Genomic DNA, 18918 nt, shown 5'->3' on the forward strand with positions numbered 1-18918 from the left:
CATTTAAGTTTACGATGCCACTCACCAAAAACAGGCATTTTGACATAATTGTGTGTTTTTGTCCGTTAAAGAGAACTCACTGCACGCTGTCTGAAGCGCGTTCACGTGTCGGATGCCAGAACCAAATTAACTTCTCTGGTGATAGTTCACATAATCTACTGTAACACTAGCCAAGGGATGCCAGGAAAAAAAAAAAATGGATGCTGAAATTGTATTAAGCTGAAAAAAATTAATCGTACAATTACCACGTTCATTTTGACAGCCTTTATGCTGAATGAAGAACGCCGCAATCATCAAAAGTGCTCCAAAACCTGCTCACCTCAGTTTCTTCCTCTGCTGGAGCCTCGGCCGCTGCCTCTTCTGCTAGCTTCAATTTCTTTTCTTTCTTCTTTTTCTTCTTCTCCTTCTTGTTTTCTTCTTCCGTCTTTGTGTCGTGAGCAGCTGCCGCGTCACTCTCGCTTCCGCTCTCACCTCGTTTCCTCTAGAAAAACAGAGAAATCTTGTTAATCCAACACCGATATTAAAAAGAGTCAATTTATCCACGTGCTTCAGAAATCATACCTTTGGTGCCGTCTGACCAGCCACTTCACCACTCTTTTTCACCTTGGGTGTGCTAGAGAGGAAAAGAGTCAATTAATTTCTGTTCCAAACCCATGCAGCTGATGAGTCTGAAGGAAGTGTGAAAGGGTTTGTCCACAGAGCTCAGAGGCGGTCAGGCCCGCTGCAGACAGCACTGTCCTGGGCTCAGGGTTTCACTTTAGCAGACAGACTCCCTCTAGGGTCACAGCAGACCAAAAAGGGATAACAGTCTGCAAAAACAGCTCCACTAAAGACTAAGATCTGCTCCACTGATGATTTGCGACATCTTGTGGGCACTTTAAGAATTGCATGCCATACAAAGTCCAGCATTACAGATGAAAGTGTTCACTCAGGTAATTTATGGTAATTGCTTGACATGCAAGTTAAACGATACTAAGAAACGGAGGCAAACTCAGTCACCAGAATAGCCAAGTCAGTTTATAATAAGCGACTTTGGGCATGTTTTGGGCTTATAGATTAAGGAAGTCATTGGTTGCTTTTTTTTAGGGCTTATTTCTAGGGTTGTCGATTTAATGCATTAATCTGGAGCTATTAATTATGGGGGGAAAAATTTTTCAAATTAACGCATCCACCCCAACCCAGTCCTATATGTCATCTTACATTGATGCAGTTGCTGATGAGCATGATGCAGGACGACCGACTGAGTGTAGCAGCATTTGAATGCAATTATATGCCCTTAAATTCAAGATGTGACGGCAAAAATGCTCCTATATGGGTTGTCAATTATATCATATGATATATTTTAGCAGTACCACATGAGCAAGAGTGCTGTTTTTCCCCAAATATCTGCATGATTGCAAGTGATTTTATACAATTCAAAAACTTTTAAGGTTTCATTTTAAACAATATTGTCCGTTTTTGTTCAATTTAGCTCCACACAGTGGTGTTATATTCCCGAATAAACCCATGTTTTTGTACAAATCGTGATTCAATGACTAATTCATAAAGACACTTGCTTAGTTTCTGAATGAATCGGCCATTTCAGCATTTGCTGTATGAATGGCTCTTAAGACAGTGACTTGCCACTATCTACTGGCACTTTTAGTTTCATGTTTAGAGCAATTGTACTTGCAGTGTAAAAACATTTATGCCGCCTCTGAACAGTCTGTGTAAATACACCTAAATGCCACTTCAGATGCAGCTTCTGAAAACAATGTTATGGCCACAATGTAGCCTTAAAAGTTTGTTGAATCAAAATATATCTAAAGCTACTTTTTGTAACATCTATTCAATATTTTTAAGACAATAATGACTTTAAAGGGGTCATATGATGCGATTTCAAGTTTTCCTTTCATCGCTCCGGCCGGACAGGGCATCACAGTAGGGTAGGGACGTAACATTTCCGTCACACGCTTGAGGTATTCCGCCAATCATAACGCACTGGATAGCTGGCCAATCACAGCACACCTCGCTTTTCAGACCGATGATCCGTGCTGGTCGCTGAGGAAATCGCGCTGCCTATCGCCGGATCTGCTTTCACCGTGGACGAACCTTCCGGACGCTCTTTCGTCGAAATCGCCGGCCGCGCCGTTCTCAAGCCCGCCGGCCTCCGCTCACTCAAGCTCTTAAATTTCATCAAAACAATGACACGTGCAAAGCTATTAGACTCCCTTATGTTCTCTATTTGAAAATGCACTATTTGTTCTATTGCTATCGTTGCTGCTGTTGTTTTAAAAAATAAATAAAGATTTGTGATCTTCATAAGTAAAACATTAAATATCGGCTCAGATGCAAGTGTACCTGTAGTCTACGTAGCCCTCTTTCCAGTCTGCCGGGGTGCTGCCGTTGGGTTTGCCGTGTTTGTCTAGAAGTCCTTTTTGGATCATCATTTTCTTCTGACTGGCCTGAAATGCATGACTTTTTAAAATACACGTAAACACTGATTTCACCAATTAGCAGCACGATTTCTCTGAATGTTTCTCACCTTCGGTCCAAGGCCCCATTTGCGCGGATACGTGTCTCGCTCCATAATGACCCTCTTGATTTTGGCGACAACACCGTGGTCACATGTGGATATGACGGCTGTCGTCATCAGGGCAACCGCTGTGGAAAAACAAATCAAAATCATTCAAATCTGCACAAAGACAAGTGGCAGCTTTAACCCTGAACAGATGGCAGTATTTCACACAGCCATCAGTCTTGGGTGATAGATAGACGGTCATCTTTGCAGTAGCGCTAATGCAATCTATTTCACATCATGTGGCTCAGAACGGTGCATGCCGGGGCTGGGAGAGTTATTTTAACATTCACCTGTACAAATGGCTTCTCCTTTAGTGGTTATGACGACTATGTCTTGATTCATTTCAATACCATCTTCATACCGCAGGACGCCTGGTAACATGATCTTAGCACCGTAACATATAGCGTTCACCTGTTACACAAAAAAAGCATCATTAGACCGGCTGACTTCAAAATTCGTCTTGAATGTTACATTACAAAATGAACAAGTTTTCATACAGCGCTGTCCTTCATGACAATCCTTTTGTGGGAGATGAGGAGTTTTTCCAGAGGGTAGATCACTCTCCTCAGGTAAGTCTCGTCTTTGTTGTGATCAAACTGCCACTGGGCGTCCAACACGTCATGCATGGTCACCAGGTTATCCTTGGAGAAACAAACACTGGTATCAGCCAACGAAAAAGCTTTTTATGTGGCCTTTTATGCAAGTAAATATTGTATTTACTCATGCAACTATCCGTGACGTGACGGTACCCATTGACTTCCATAGTATTTTTTTTTCCATACTATGGAGAAGTCAATGGCTACGGTCAACTGTTTGGTTACCAACATTCTTCAAAATATCATCTTTTGTGTTCAACAGAAGAAATTCGTACGGGTTTGGAACAACTTGAGGGCGACTAAATGACAAATTATTTTTGAGTGAACTATCCCTTTAAACTAAAAATAGCAGTTAACGCAGGTTTTATTTGAGCCTATTAATCAACCGTAGCTCGAGCCAGGGTTGCCATGTCCACATTATTTCCCTTCACCAAACATTTGTAGCACGCCTCCCAGCCATTAATCACAAAAAAAGTTGTTACTTCTGATAGCAAAGATTCAGCTCTCAAGTTCTGTCCATTTTAATTATGAAATGTTTGGTCTAAGAGTCGCAGTCTAGAGTTCAATGTTGGCTGAAGTTTGATGAAGGTGATCAAAGCATAACTACTTCATGTTTCTAATATCACTCAGCCATTTTCTGTACCAAAGATTAATTACCAGAACCGGGGAGAAAGCCCAGTACTGAACTCAACACTTTGATTCTGCAGACTTCGTAAGAGAGTTCTTGCCGTACCTTTTCACCCATCACACCAGAGCGGACACGCCGCAGCTCCTGCATCTGACCGCCAACTCCCAGCAGCAGCCCCAGATGAACACAGAGAGTCCGGATGTACGTGCCCGCTTCACAGCTCACCCAGAAAATACCTGCACACCGATCGAGAACATAATTACTCACAATCTTGCACTTTGCAGACAAAGTCATCATGGTGCATGAAAGCCATCAGTCATGGGTGATAGATAGCTGGTCATCTTTGCACAGAGTGCTAATGCAATCTACATCACATCATGTGGCTTCAAAATAAGAGTCAACATGAAACTGCATTCACAAGAGGGCTGGGCAATACAGCCTAAAATAATCACAATATTCTCCATATCATATGCTATCAATATTTATCATGAAATTCACTTAACAGTGTTGGGTAAAGATACTTTTAAAAGTAATGCATTACAATATAGTATAAAAAAGTAACTATTTGTGTTACTTATGCTGCGTTCAAGTCCTCCTGGGACGTTCGTACTTACGAGTTGACAAGTCGTAATTACGACGTCAGGTGCATTCAAGTCGGTTTAGTGTACCTTCTTTTAATAAATTACAAGAAAATTTATTAGTTTAATAACAAAAAAAAAAGTTATAATTTGGCAACACAAAAGGACCTTTCACACCAAAAGTGAAATTAATAAGCCTCAGGCCTCTGCATCTCACTCCCAATTTCTCTCAATTCAGTAAATAAACGGGAAAATAAAGTAACTGGCGTTACTTATTTGAAAAAGTCATTGTAAATTTAAAAGTAATGCGTTACTTTACTAGTTACTTGGGGGGGGGAAAAAGTAATCTGATTACATAACTCGTGTTACTTGTAATGCGTTACCCCCAACACTGATTATTAACGGGGAAGAAAATGCTTTCCACATGTTTTTAAGACCCACAATTAAACTCCACAGAGCTCCCTTTTAATTTAGGGCCCCATAAAACCATCTTATTATTTTATAGATTGTGTTTGATTTAACAAATTTATCATTTCAAAAATGATGTGTAGTGAAACGAATGAGTAAAAACGCAACACTTTAAAACGTAAATGTAACAATATTACAACAAAACACTGCATTTTTATTTTTAGCTGCACAACAGAACGGTCTAAATTAAAATGGACGAAAATCTTGTATTTATTTTCTTGCATACATTTATACCATATATATTTCTGTGATAATTTAAAGCAAACTTTTGACTGTTTGTGGTGAAGATCTTTGAGCTTCAGTGTGTTTGACGGTAGCTTTTCTCAAATGAAACTGTGTAAAGCTGCAGAAGTGACTCTCGGAGCAGCTCTGGAGATGAAGTTTACATGTTCATGTTTCATATATTGAGATGCGGACACTAAAAACACTGCGAGCGTCACGTGTGTCTGAGTTTGTGTATCAGACAAAACCGCACCATTCATTCACACAAGAGACACGCAGAGCATGCACTGACTGCTGCAGCTGCATTTATTTTACTGTGGGATCGGCTGTTAAATAAGTCCATAGAGTAAAAACGTTTTATCACCCAGTCTTATTTTTGTAAAACGTAAATTATAGAAATAAGGTGCAGATTTCATGTCGACATCAATAAAACCTTAAGTTTCTACCTAGTCGTCTCTCTGGATCATATTCAATAAGCTTGCTCTCATAGACGGTTCGCACTCGCAGTTGGCGCTTCACAGCGGCGATGAGCGGAGGCCTCTGGAACAGGGCTCCTGTCAAACACTCCAGAGCCTGCAGAGAAAAACACACAACTCTCAATCTCCCTCTCAGACTTTCTGTAACCATTTACGGTCACACGGCCCATGTGTACGTGATCAGAAATGTCAGCTCTTCTTTGGTGAAACCAGGGCCTCCAAACCTGCATGCGCCTCCAGACCAGCGGCTCCAGCAGGACACTGCAGCAGAGAGCCGGAGGCCAGAGAGAGAGGAGGCCCGGAGACACTCAGAGAATGGATAAAACACGATCAGCATCTCACATACAACAGTGAACCGCCACACTAACAACTTACGATAGCCACCTACATTATTTGCTGCATGAAGAAAAGTTATTCAATACATCAGAATCTCAATGTCAAGGAAAAAGACTTTTCGATCACATACAATTAAATATTGAGTTCAATACAAATTAGACTCAATTGACAGCAACTGCAGCCTATTGTTGATTACCACAAACAAGAACTTGTCACTGGATTATTGTGTGTCACTCTAAAGGCCTGTTAAGACATTGGGTGTGAATCTTTTTGACTCAACGACTGCTGATGCAGCTGTTAAAACAGTCACAACAACTGCATTGCATCAATGCAACAATTTCTTACAGAGAGTGAAACATGTTTTAACTTGGCCAACAAAAAAATGTTGGTCACACTTTAGTTTGGGGACCAATTCTTCCTATGACTCTTGCCTCAAACTCCTAATTTGCTGCTTATTAATATTTAGTAAGATAGTTGGTAGTTTAGGTATGGGGTGAATTAAAGGATCTAAAATATGCTCATACAGAAAACATTAATATGTGCTTAATAATATGTGCCAATTTGTTAGTAATATGCATGTTAAACAACTAGTTAATGGTGAGAATTAGTCCCTAAACTAAAGTGTTACCAAGATATTACTTTGATATAGTTAGCAAAGTGGCCAAATCTTTCATGTTTCTTCACTCATTTTAATATTCATCTGAACAAATGTTGCATGTGTTTTATTGGCGGGGTGAATTAAAGGATCTAAAATATGCTCATACAGAAGACATTAATATGTGCTTAATAATATGTGCCAATTTGTTAGTAATATGCATGTTAATAAACAACTAGTTAATGGTGAGAATTAGTCCCTAAACTAAAGTGTTACCAAGATATTACTTTGATATAGTTAGCAAAGTGGCCAAATCTTTCATGTTTCTTCACTCATTTTAATATTCATCTGAACAAATGTTGCATGTGTTTTATTGGCTATGTTGGACTCCTCCCATCTTTCCACACCCATTTTTTGAATCCTTTTTAAACAGAGGTGTGTACAACTCAAAAACCTACAATTTCAAACTTGATACAAACTTTAAACCTTTGCTTTGTTCCAGATCTACTACATGCCTTCTGTCATCTGACTGAGTTTAGACTTTTTTTTTTTTTAGCAAGTAAAAGGCCTTTTAGTATAATTGTACAAATGTCCACCTTCAGCTCGTGCTCCACGTGTCTTTTTGCTGTGAAATCTTTACTGATTTTTGATAAACCTAAGAATAACTTGGATATTGTTACTGGACTGTATCAGCTTCAGTTTACTTGATTATCCAGAAATCATTTACTAAAAAAAAATCAGTGAGTCTCAAATATGATCATCAGGCTTTTGAGGAACTTTTGATCAAACTAAGCATTTCTTCTTGTCCACATAAAAATCAGCACCTGCACCAAACTTCATATTTTTGCCCAGTTTGGGCCTCCCAATTCCTCACGTATGAGCTCCATATTGTCACTAAACATACTATATGAGCCATAAAAGCCTCACGTATCAAATGCTACTCAACAAAAAATGCATATGCAAACATTTTAGATTTTGTCTAAAGGTTCAATAAACTAGTGACAAGCCGAAATGAATTGTGGCAACCAACATCATGGCACAAGCGCCGTTGACTGAGCTTAGAATATCCCTATGTCTCAATTCACATTTACATTAGCCTGCTATAACATGCTTTTTACTGAATCATAAAGGCTTTCAAAAAGCTAATACATAGCGATTCTTTAAGAATTTCGGCAATGAATAAATCTAATGTTTTTGTGTCCATGCACCTTTCTTTAGAATGAAAAAAAAATATGAAAAGATTTCTAACATCACAGTATATACAGTCATACCGACCAACGCGACTGCTTGTTTAAAGCCTACTTACCCTCGCTAGCTGGTGTTCGTTCTCTAGCGCATTGTGCAGCCGTACTATGCCCACATACTCTTTGCCTAAAAGCAACGGCACAAGAGTAGTAAGGAGAGGCCACTAGTTTTACTGTAAGTGTGTGTGAACATATCAAACTCTTGATCTGGGAGCGTTACGGCGGACCCACCTGCGCTCTGCTGAGATTTGACCAGTCGCGTGGCTCGCTCCACACACACGATCAGGCAGCCCGTGACTTTGGGGTCAAGAGTGCCGCTGTGGCCGGTTTTTTCGACACGAAGAATTCTCTTGATCCAAGCGACAACTTCATGGGAAGAGGGGTTTGCAGGTTTGTCCAGATTAATGAAACCAGTCCTGGGGGGACAGATTAAAAACACTTGTAGGAACTCGTGGTACAACTCAAAACGCTTGCATTTTTGGAGAAGCCATCAGTCATGGGTGATAGATAGCAGGTCATCTTTGCACAGAGTGCTAATGCAATCTACATCACATCATGTGGCTTTGCGTCATACCACATACTTACTAGGGATAACGATGCGACGTGTTTCACAACACTGATTTTACGATACCATTTTCTCAATTTTTTAAAACAAAGATTTAAGACAAATTACAAATGAAAAGGTGTCATTTCATTATTTCTCACTGTTGAATGCTGCACATTTCTTTGTGAAATTTAAATGTCAAATAACAAAACTAAATGGAAATTAAAACAAATCCCAAATCAACAATAGAAATCTCTTCACATCAACAAGCTAAGGCTTTGTCTGTGCTCTTTCCATTTAAAATCAGAGGCAACCAGTGCATTTTACTCACGATCCAAACAAAGATGCTGCATACATGCAACATGAGCAGTTCTTGAGTCTGACTTTAGCTTTAAGAAACTATTCTACATAAAAAAACTGACTGAAACCAAAACAGCAGAGGGACTGAATGAGATGCAGATTCACTCTGACAGCAGGTGGTGCTCATGGAGCAGCAGATACAGCGTTTCCTTGGTTACTGCTGTAAACAAAGCAGCGCTGCGCTTATAAACACTGCTTTAATATGCATTATACAGAGCCAAGATGAAAAGAAAATACCATCTAAAGTTTCTGAAGACAGTCAGTTCCCCTCAGAGACATTCATATAAACCCCCACCACCCAACTTCAATCGTCACATATTTTCATTCAGGTGCATCGTTACATCCCTATAATTTATTAATCCAGGATTTCCTACCTGACATATTCATGTATGTTCCTCTTGAGCGGATTCGAGCCATGAGGCAGAGGAGTGTAATGAGCCGTCCTGATGTTGAGCTTATCGAAATTCTGTAGATAAGCAGGTTTATAGGTCACAACAAGAACACAAAGCAGAAGCGACTATATCAAAACCCAAGTGACACGCGTGATCAGACACGTCTATTCGTCTTTGTCAGAACCGGTCAGACCCCTCACACCAGCACATCAGATCCCACGCCAGTGACCCAACAGAACATTGGACCAGCGGAGCAGAACCAGACAGCTGTGACCCTGCGACCCAGAACGGACCGCACGGCTGCTGAGGGGCAGAACCAGCAGCGCTCGGCGAATGGATAAACACGTTCATCACGCCACGCGTGTGCTTGACCAAAGGATCTGTGGGTAAACAGACACCAACCTTCAGCAGTAACGGCCACTGAGACGTGTCCAATCTTGCGACCTTAGATTCAGGTTTGATGAGGAAGTCTCCACTTTCTTGAATGTCCTGATGGCAACAATTCAAAAACTGATCAGAAAACTCGTTTTAAAATTGACCAACATCTAGGTTGAAATCAGGTAGTGTTGTCACAATACCAAAATTTGGTACTACCAATTAAAAAAAAAAAAAACAGTAAAAGTCATCCATTCTTGACACTACAACAAAAAGCTTTTTAATAATGTATTTTAAGACAATTCTTCAGAACATGCATCTAAGATTGGTTAATTCAGTGGTCAAATACAGGGTTTCTGCAGGATTTATGAGGACTAAGATCTTTTTAAGACCAAGTAAAGAAAATTTAAGGAATAAATTGAATGGAAGAGCATGTCAATGTTCTCTTACAGTAACAGAGCACACAACGACTTGTGACGGTGAGGACATTTTCCCACCGGTTAATCGACGTGTGACAACACCGGTAATACCGGTATCACCGCGGGGGCGTTTCCTCTTTTCCTCGCTTTCCTTCGCTTTTAAATAGCTTGTAAAAGCTGCGTGCGGCATTTTACTTTCAAATAGCGGCAATTCGGCGTAAAGCAATTGTTCGTTTGAATTTCCCCTCTTTTCCTTGCTTTCCTTCGCTTTTAAATAGCGTAAAAGCGCCGTGCGCATTTCGAATTAGCGGCAGTTCGGCGTCAATTGCTTGAATGCAACAACAAAATACAACGTCAAACTCACTTTAGCCTATATATAAAACATAGAACTTTTATTAACAAAACTAATAAAAATACACCATGCTATAGGTCAGGCTATGCCTAATATAAAATAACAATAAATGACAGTTTAAATAAAGTAAAAATCAGCAAGCAATGTGGAACCAATTAAATAAGAAACTAATGTTTAAAAAAAACTTCCAAAATCACCTTAGATAAACGGCAAAAGTCAACAAACTTTTCAAAATCCAAAATACTGCCAAACTGGAGCTTTTGCATCTCGTTTCGAAACTAAATCATCCGCCATCGTCTTGTCTGTCTCACCTCACTCTTCTCACTGGATAAATTAAATCTGATCGGTGATGCGACTGTCGTTCGGCACGCTGCATTGAGCAGCCGCGTTCAGTTTTTAATAGTGTCTGTTCTTTTACTGAACTAAATGATTTTTATTACTATGAAAATCAAAACGACGGTGGGGGTCGGTGCCGCGGTGGTCAAGTGACATAACCAGTATTGCGGCTTAACACCGGGCATACAAACGTAACGCCAGGTTCACACACTCCGTCTGTGGTGCGTATTTTTTTTCCGCGCCCATGTTAACGGATCAGAGCGTTCACACTGCACGCGATTGCGGTCCGGCAGTGCGCTCCAGGAGCGGTGCGTCTGCAGCAGTTATGCTGCGATCGTTTCCGCATGGAGTCTATATCAAAGAAATCGCGATAGGTTTTTTTTGTCCATATCACAGCCCTAGTATAAACTCACATTTTGTTCTATGTCTCAAAACAAGATTTCATATAATTTTGCATCAAGGAAATCTGGAGTACTTTGAGATAAGGACATTTGAATTTATGACTTTCTGCTCCGCCTTAAATTACAGAAAAGCAAATTAAAACTTTAGACCCACACAAACCCTGCAAATATTTCAGAAGCAAATCAAACACTATTCATCTTGCAAAATCGATTTCATGTAAATGTTTTTTTTCCCTCATTGAATGCATCACATTCTCCAAATAACATTTGTCAGCAGATATTTGTGCTGATGATGTATCTATACATGACTGTTAAAGGCTATGCAGTCTGCTAGTGTGAATGCAAATATTTTTCTCCTCATTGAATGCATCACATTCTCCAAATAACATTTGTGTCAGCAGATATTTGTGCTGATGATGTATCTATACATGACAGTTAAAGGCTATGCAGTCTGCTAGTGTGAAACTGACAAATCAAATCAAAAGCCATAAAGGTGCATGCATATAAAAAAGCAATTACCCCAATTTCTCCTTCTGAAAAATTCTTCGTCTTTTTCTTCTCTTTCTTAGCTGACCCAACTGAGGATAAATAAATCACCGTTACAGATCATTTTATCGTGAACATTAATTGAAGTGAAAGCACAGGCGAGTTTAACCGGTTAAAGTTAGCAGTAAGGTTAGCTGCGGAACCACGTGGCGCGTTCGGACAACACGTGGAGTTTGCTTCTACCGAAAGAGTTAAACACTGCATTATAAACGTTAGATTACATTAAACTACTGTTACTACAGATCACGTTCCGCAACGTTACAGTTACGAGTTGCAAAGTGAAACACGATCACTCACAATCAATAAGTGACTGTGATTTTAGGTTTTCAGAAATTGATCATTTAAAGCGGCCGCTAAATTCTGGCCCCTTAATGCAGTGTAATTTATTAAAGACCTTTAAAAGGCCAATGTATCAGGCGTCCACGCAAGCAATAAGACATTTAATTTCCATAATACTAGCTTAACTAAAGACAGGTTATTTTTTGATGAGGTAATATGCTTAGTTTTCCCACTACTAGTAGTAGTAATGACAGTAAAACACATTTCTTAACAAAAACGTTTAAGCATTAGTCTTGCATTTCTAAATGAACCGGGAATCTTTTAACACTAACGTTACCATTCGTACGGTTGAAGTTAAGAACTCGTGTTTTGATCGACGTACTTTGACACTTGTTAAGCGCATCATACGTGTGAATAAAAATGCAAAGCAAAATATTTTGAGTTGAATTTTAAGCACCATCGTAACAGAAATAACGCAAATGTGGAAAACATGATCTTACTTTCCGTGTCCGCCATCTTCACTGCTGCGCGCTTCAGAGGAGGCAGCACGTGTGACTGAACGCGCATGCGTACTTCTTAAGTTCGTGAAGTATCGCGATATTATATAACGTTAACTACGAGTAGTAGCCACACGAGGGCGCAAACAAACAGGCCCCTTCCTAGGGGACGAGAAAATCTCCCTCACCTTTTCAAGACAAAATGAAATCTAAATGAACCGGGAATCTTTTAACACTAACGTTACCATTCGTACGGTTGAAGTTAAGAACTCGTGTTTTGATCGACGTACTTTGACACTTGTTAAGCGCATCATACGTGTGAATAAAAATGCAAAGCAAAATATTTTGAGTTGAATTTTAAGCACCATCAGAAATAACGCAAATGTGGAAAACATGATCTTACTTTCCGTGTCCGCCATGTTCACTGCTGCGCGCTTCAGAGGAGGCAGCACGTGTGACTGAACGCGCATGCGTACTTCTTAAATTCGTGAAGTATCGCGATATTATATAACGTTAACTACGAGTAGTAGCCACACGAGGGCGCAAACAAACAGGCCCCTTCCTAGGGGACGAGAAAATCTCCCTCACCTTTTCAAGACAAAATGAAAACTATATTTTTCACTCCACGAATCTAAAAACATAAACGTGTCCACAAATCCCTCATAAACAAATACACACAAAAACGTTGATATTTAACACAACAATGTCACGGATCATTTCTCCAAATATTACTAACCTCAAAACGGGTTTGACTGACTAAATCTCACAAATGTTGATCTTCAGATGAAATGACAAAATTAATAAAATCATAGGCATTCATTAACTGTTGAAATGAGATGCAGAAGAGAAAGAACAGAACAAAACCAAATCTCTAAATAAAATAATAATGTGGATAATTACCATAAACTTTTATGATCGTCAAGGACTGGCTGGAGAATTTCGAATTTATTGAATCGATAACTTTTTAGATAATCTATAATTCTATATACATATAAATATATATATAAATAAATACATATCTTGCTTAAAACTACCTTTAAATGTTAAAATGTGAACTGCATTGACTTTTCCACTTCCTGCTGCACTTGCACTATGTGTGTACTTTATATTTATTGTGTGCATTTTATAGTATTAGCTACAGTATGTTCTTTGTCTAAACTAAAACGAATATAATCAAAAACTGATAAGACTATAGTCAAAGTAAAATAAATGCAAGGAAAAAGACAAAATGCACGGAAATGAATTTATTTATTTTCTAGAGGTAACATTGGTATTTTTGTGCGTACATACATTTGAGATCATTTTATATAGGATACAGAATGTTAAAATGCCACAGATGACAAAAAAAAGCTCCCAAACATGAATGCAATACAGTATATATATATTTAAGCTTTGTGAGATCTTTAACATTATATCAACCATGCGTACCCATATCACTGTTAAGGCACAAACCCAAAGAAATACCCTCCATTTACAACCATTTAAAGGAATAGTTCACACAGCATCGGTTTAATTCATGACCATTTTAATTGTTAACAATAAACTGACACAACTCATTTTCAACTTTAGGACAGTGCTCCTTCTTTCTGCCTACATCACGCGTGACCTTCCCAACGCACATATGTCACACAAGACTTCGTGAATTAAACGGAGCTGGACCAATGCCAGCATCTGTAGTTTAAAATATAGAAGAAGAAAAAAAATTCCCCTGAAATTGACTGATCATTTCACTGTAGAAAACCTGTTAGTCAGCTTGGGTCACGTGGATTACTTTGATATGGATTTAAAAATGGTCAACAGTGAGCACCATTCACTTGCATTAGATGGTGAAAAATCCTATAATGTTTTACTCTAAAACTTCAGCTGAAGAAAGAAAGACCGATACACCTTGAATGGCCTGGGGGTGAGTAAATAATCAGGACATTATCATTTTTGTGTGAACTATTCCTTTAACACATTTCTACGCTTCAATGGTCAAACTTCCTGACCATTTCTAAAAAATCTATCATTTAAATTCAACTCTACCATCTGTTTTTCTGTGGAAAGAAATCGTTATGGATCAAAAGATGCATCCTCTACAATAAACTCATTTCAATAAAATCATGAAATCATTCAAAAAAGAGCTGAGTTGATGAGTAATACTGAAGTAATACTGTTGGGATCCTGCTGTGTGCTGTATATCAAGCGTCCTCCGCTATCCTAATGCTTGAGAAATCAACTTGTTTTTGGTAAATGATGGTGTACCGCTGTCATTTGGGTAGTTTAGCATTAGGTATTCAGGCGTGGAGTCCCAGAGATCGGGCTGTGTTCAGCACATCATCACGCGTCAGATAACATCCACACAGCTGCCGCAGGCCGGTGAATGACTCTCTGCCATGCAGAACGCGCCAGTTATCGATGAACAGGACCTTGGAGAAAACAACGGCAGTATGTTAACATGCACTGATTTTTAGCAACATGGATAAATCCAATCTGATTCTGAAAGTTCTGTTTAGATGCACCTTAAATTAAGCAATATGATTCACATACTCGTTTACGTGTGCATTACATCGATTCTGAACAAAATTGTAGACACTGCATTCATTAATGGAGAAAGCCATTGTGAGAAAGTCACTTTGATGACATATCATAAAAACATTGAGGCTTTTTTTAGCAAATATGTATGTAATACTACAGGGCACTGTGCACGTGCAGACGCAGTTTTTTTAAATCTAATTGAGAAAGTACTGAGATTCAGAAGTACATATAGCAAAATATTACCCTAATTATTTACAATCTACACCACCCCGAAATTTTATTTGAATTTTTCAGTCCAACTGAGCCATCAAACCAAATATAAATTCTTAATAGGTTGCATGTCAATGTAGGTAGTCTGAATTAATACATGGCATTGATACTTCTTCCACATTAGATGAGATGAATCTTATGAAGAAATGTTTGAAAAAGTCACCCATTAATAAGAAATGTATGTCTATTAAGAAGTTTTGTTTGTTTTTGTTTTTTTTGCATTGTGAATTTTTATGACAATTGACACTGTGAAGCTTGACATATGAAATAATAGTTCAAATATATTAAATTGTTTTTTTTTTGACAAGATTTAAAGGGATAGTTCACCCAAAAATGAAAATTTGATGTTTATCTGCTTACCCCCAGGGCATCCAAGATGTAGGTGACTTTGTTTCTTCAGTAGAACACATATGATGATTTTTAACTCAAACCGTTGCAGTTTCAGTCTTATAATGGAAGTGAATGGGAATCACGGCTTTGAGAGTCAAAAAAACATACACAAACAAAACCAAATTAAACCCTCTGATTCACCGCAATGTCCGAACTGTCCTGAGCGCGTTCACAACATCCGGAGCATGACGCATCTTCTTCTTCTTCTTGCTTTACGGCGGATCGCAGACTTATAAGTGCATTACCGCCACCTAGCAAGAAGAAGACGCCTCACGCGCCGGCTGTTGTGAACGCGCTCAGGACAGTTCGGACATTGCGGTAAATCAGAGGTAAAAAACGATATAAATACTGTTCAGTTTCTTGCACAGACCGATCGTTTTGTGTCTTTACACATCAATGTATCGTCACGAGCCGCAGGGTTTAATTTGGTTTTGTTTGTGTATGTTTTTTTGACTCTCAAAGCCGTGATTCCCATTCACTTCCATTATATGACTGACAGACTGCAACGGTTTGAGTTAAAAATCTTTGTTTGTGTTCTACTGAAGAAACAAAGTCACCTACATCTTGGATGCCCTGTGGGTAAGCAGATAAACTTCAAATTTTAATTTTTGGGTGAACTAACCCTTTAAATTTTCAAAACTGTAATGCAAAGAACACATTACAATTCTACTTTAAGCATGTACTTTGCAATGTGTTTATCTCTCATAATATCAAATGCAAAACATTGGCTTTATTTTCTTTATGGCTAGTTATACCTTGTTTATGGCATGTTCTTGTCACACATTTATGTTTATGGCATGTTCAATTATCATTTTCGTGGAGATGTACTGCATACCTTCCCTGGTTTGAGTTTGACCCACAGCTCGTTGTCTGGTCTCCTGAGTTCAGCGGAGAGCTGCCTGTGAGCCGCGTACCAGCGCCGCACCACATCATGAGGGACTGTGTTAATAACAGAACGGTCATAGTTATTATACCTGCAAAACAAGAAAACACAACTCAAACAAAACTGCTGCAAAAACGACTTGGGTTATAAGGTGGAAAATGAATGACACAATGATAGCGTTTTAAGTATAGATGTTCCTGTGTTATCTGTACGTGACAGCACACGCAGGAAAAAGTCTCTTACCGAATCATGTAAACCTCGTTGTTCCACGGATAGACGTTGAGCACGGGGCCAATGCCGATCATGTGGTTGCGATGCTCACTCAGGTTCTCCACATACTCGTGTTTGATGGGCACGTGGGAAAGCAGCTCAAAGTTCGCGGGCGTTCGCTGGAGGACCGCGTCAGCGGCGTGGAAACCGTCCACCAGCAGAGTTCTGCCACCCGTTCCTTCGTGTCTCAGACAGTGAAACACCTGGATGCTTATGGAGCAAAACAAGGCATTAAAAGCAGCACTGAAGAATGTGGACCGTTTTAATCACCATTATACTGTACATGAAAGTTGTGTTACTCTTGATTTCCTTTTGGCTTTACCTCTGCTCAAACTGAAATCTGACACAATTTTGCTTTACATTTTTGCTTTACATCCAACATTAATACAAATGTTTTTGTTAAGCGTCTGCTAACCATTATGCAGATGACACTTTTCAGTTAGTTTTATATTTCTACTTCTTGATGCAATAACTAAATCATTGATATCAACAATAAATAATTGTGTGTTTTATAATTATAATAATACTTAAGTGCTACAAGTCTAATATTTCCTGTAACATTTCACTGAGTAGCTGTTTGCCTGTTACAATTCGAATAATTTATGGAAAACAAAACATTAAGATAAATGTTAAGTTAATAATAAATACTGTAGTGTTGGGTTTTCATCTTTAGACTAGTATTTACTTATAAATGAGTAGAAAAGTGTGGACATCAGTAAAAATATAAATAAATACATAAAAATCAGTCAAATCTCAACTTGTAATCTAAGGTTACTCCAGTGTTCATCAGATGTTTTAAGCTCTTATAACAGAATAGAGAGAATGTGAATTTGACTCCCTGCTGATTGACTAAGCAAACTTGATCTGACAGCATTTGGCCTTTCGTGGCTAATTGAAGCCCAACTTTGATTTTCCCGTTTACCCGCAGGGTTCTTGAAAGTATGACGTGTCGGTGTGGCGGTCCAGTGCCAGCTTCGTGTAGGCTGTATCTCCACGAGAAAAATCTGAAGTGAAGTTCCACATCCGCCCATACATAGTCTCCCTGGAAACAAAGAATTGCTTAACATAAGTCATCTTAATTAGGATAAACTATTATTGTGACTAGAGGTCGACCGATAGTGGATTTTACCGATACCGATAGCTAGGTTGGACCACACTGGCCGATACCGATTAATCAACCGATAGTTTTTAAAACGGTAAACGAAAACTAAAACAGCGCTTTACTATTTTAAAAAAAAGCAGTAGCAGTACTGAACCATATTTTGTAAATGAATAAACATATTAATATTAATTATTATATTGATCATTAAAGTTATTTCATAGTTTACTAACGTTAAAAAAAGAACCTTTAAAAATGTACAAATATGCCTCTAGAGGCCGCTCTCGTACTGTATAATGGCAGCGGACCTTTCTCAGCCACTCCAGCAACGGACGCAACCCGGAAAACTATCGGCATTGATTTTTGCCGATAACCGGTAGTTCCGCCAATCAACTATCGGTGCCGATTAATCAAAAATATTGAAACTCAAAATATTGACATGCATCGCAGTATGCATATCACATGGGCTTGAGATAACACAATGATTGAGATAATGATTTTAATACTTCAAAACGTTTATGGTGGTGCAGATAGCAGAGAATAAACTGGGCGTGTGTGTGTGTGTGTGCAAAAGACACTGAGAGGGAAGAATATGAAATGCTTATGTACACACCATGCATTTTTCACTAATATGTTTTAGTTCCTTTGATAAAGTCTATGCTTTATACAGAGAAATATCATAATATAGACTTCACTTTCCATTTGTGCTGTTTTTTGTCAAATACCAATCTTCGATCTTATCAATGCCAGTTTATTCATTCTTTAAGCAAACATTTGCCTGTATAGACTGTACGGTGAGCAACCAGCTTTAATCTTGTTTGGAGTATCTGTAGTATGTTGGTTATATAATTATCAATCAATTAAATGCATTTTAATGTTAATTCCACTTATGATTATCTTATCACATTCTAGGGCTGTCAAAAAAAATTTGAATTTCGAATATTCGTCGAATTTTTAAAAAAAATCCACATTCGTCTAATCCAAATTTTAGGTCTGCGTCAGCCGTCAGGCAGCTTATCAGTGGCGCACGAAATGCGACGACGATGTAAGTTATATTAATGTAATTAATGTAATAATAACTTTATGGCAGTTTTCCCCATCCCACTGTATCTCATGTTTTTCAAAGACAGTCGTGTTATTTTATTACGCTTTGAGGAAACGTGCATAATATTTTGCTCGATGCGCCCTCTTGTGGCCTCAGGAGAGAAGCCAAAAGCTTTTTTCCCCCTAACTGAAATTATGCCTTTTAAATTCGAATATAATTCGAATTTTGATATTTAAATGG

General features: G+C 38.7%; 2 protein-coding genes across 5 annotated transcripts in view; both read right to left on the reverse strand.

Annotated features, from left to right (window-relative positions):
• The window catches only part of dkc1 (dyskeratosis congenita 1, dyskerin), a 14532-nt gene extending 1889 nt beyond the window's left edge, over positions 1–12643 (reverse strand). Inside the window, exons 1-14 of one of the 2 annotated variants that reach the window (XM_016522079.1) lie at positions 12608–12643; positions 11402–11460; positions 9402–9488; positions 8982–9073; positions 7935–8119; positions 7766–7830; positions 5499–5625; positions 3890–4020; positions 3058–3201; positions 2851–2971; positions 2525–2643; positions 2341–2444; positions 562–613; positions 320–481 (exon numbers count right to left, since the gene is read on the reverse strand). In XM_016522079.1, the coding sequence (XP_016377565.1) occupies positions 320–481; positions 562–613; positions 2341–2444; positions 2525–2643; positions 2851–2971; positions 3058–3201; positions 3890–4020; positions 5499–5625; positions 7766–7830; positions 7935–8119; positions 8982–9073; positions 9402–9488; positions 11402–11460; positions 12608–12623 (1464 nt within the window). In that variant the 5' untranslated portion in view covers positions 12624–12643. Of the gene's footprint in view, positions 1–319; positions 482–561; positions 614–2340; positions 2445–2524; positions 2644–2850; positions 2972–3057; positions 3202–3889; positions 4021–5498; positions 5626–7765; positions 7831–7934; positions 8120–8981; positions 9074–9401; positions 9489–11401; positions 11461–12207; positions 12281–12607 lie in introns of those variants that run through there. The other variant, XM_016522070.1, reaches the window with a different exon arrangement.
• Positions 12644–13907: 1264 nt separating this feature from the next.
• tmlhe (trimethyllysine hydroxylase, epsilon) overlaps positions 13908–18918 on the reverse strand; it is a 16152-nt gene continuing 11141 nt past the window's right edge. For all 3 annotated transcript variants that reach the window (XM_016522093.1, XM_016522100.1, XM_016522108.1), the window contains 4 exons: positions 17457–17576; positions 16508–16744; positions 16217–16355; positions 13908–14612 (listed from right to left, as the gene is read on the reverse strand). In XM_016522093.1, the coding sequence (XP_016377579.1) occupies positions 14481–14612; positions 16217–16355; positions 16508–16744; positions 17457–17576 (628 nt within the window). In that variant the 3' untranslated portion in view covers positions 13908–14480. The remainder of the gene's footprint in view (positions 14613–16216; positions 16356–16507; positions 16745–17456; positions 17577–18918) is intronic.

The sequence above is a fragment of the Sinocyclocheilus rhinocerous genome, unplaced genomic scaffold (assembly GCF_001515625.1).
Source record: "Sinocyclocheilus rhinocerous isolate Xijiao unplaced genomic scaffold, SAMN03320098_v1.1 scaffold1967, whole genome shotgun sequence".
Classification (NCBI taxonomy): Eukaryota; Metazoa; Chordata; class Actinopteri; order Cypriniformes; family Cyprinidae; genus Sinocyclocheilus; species Sinocyclocheilus rhinocerous.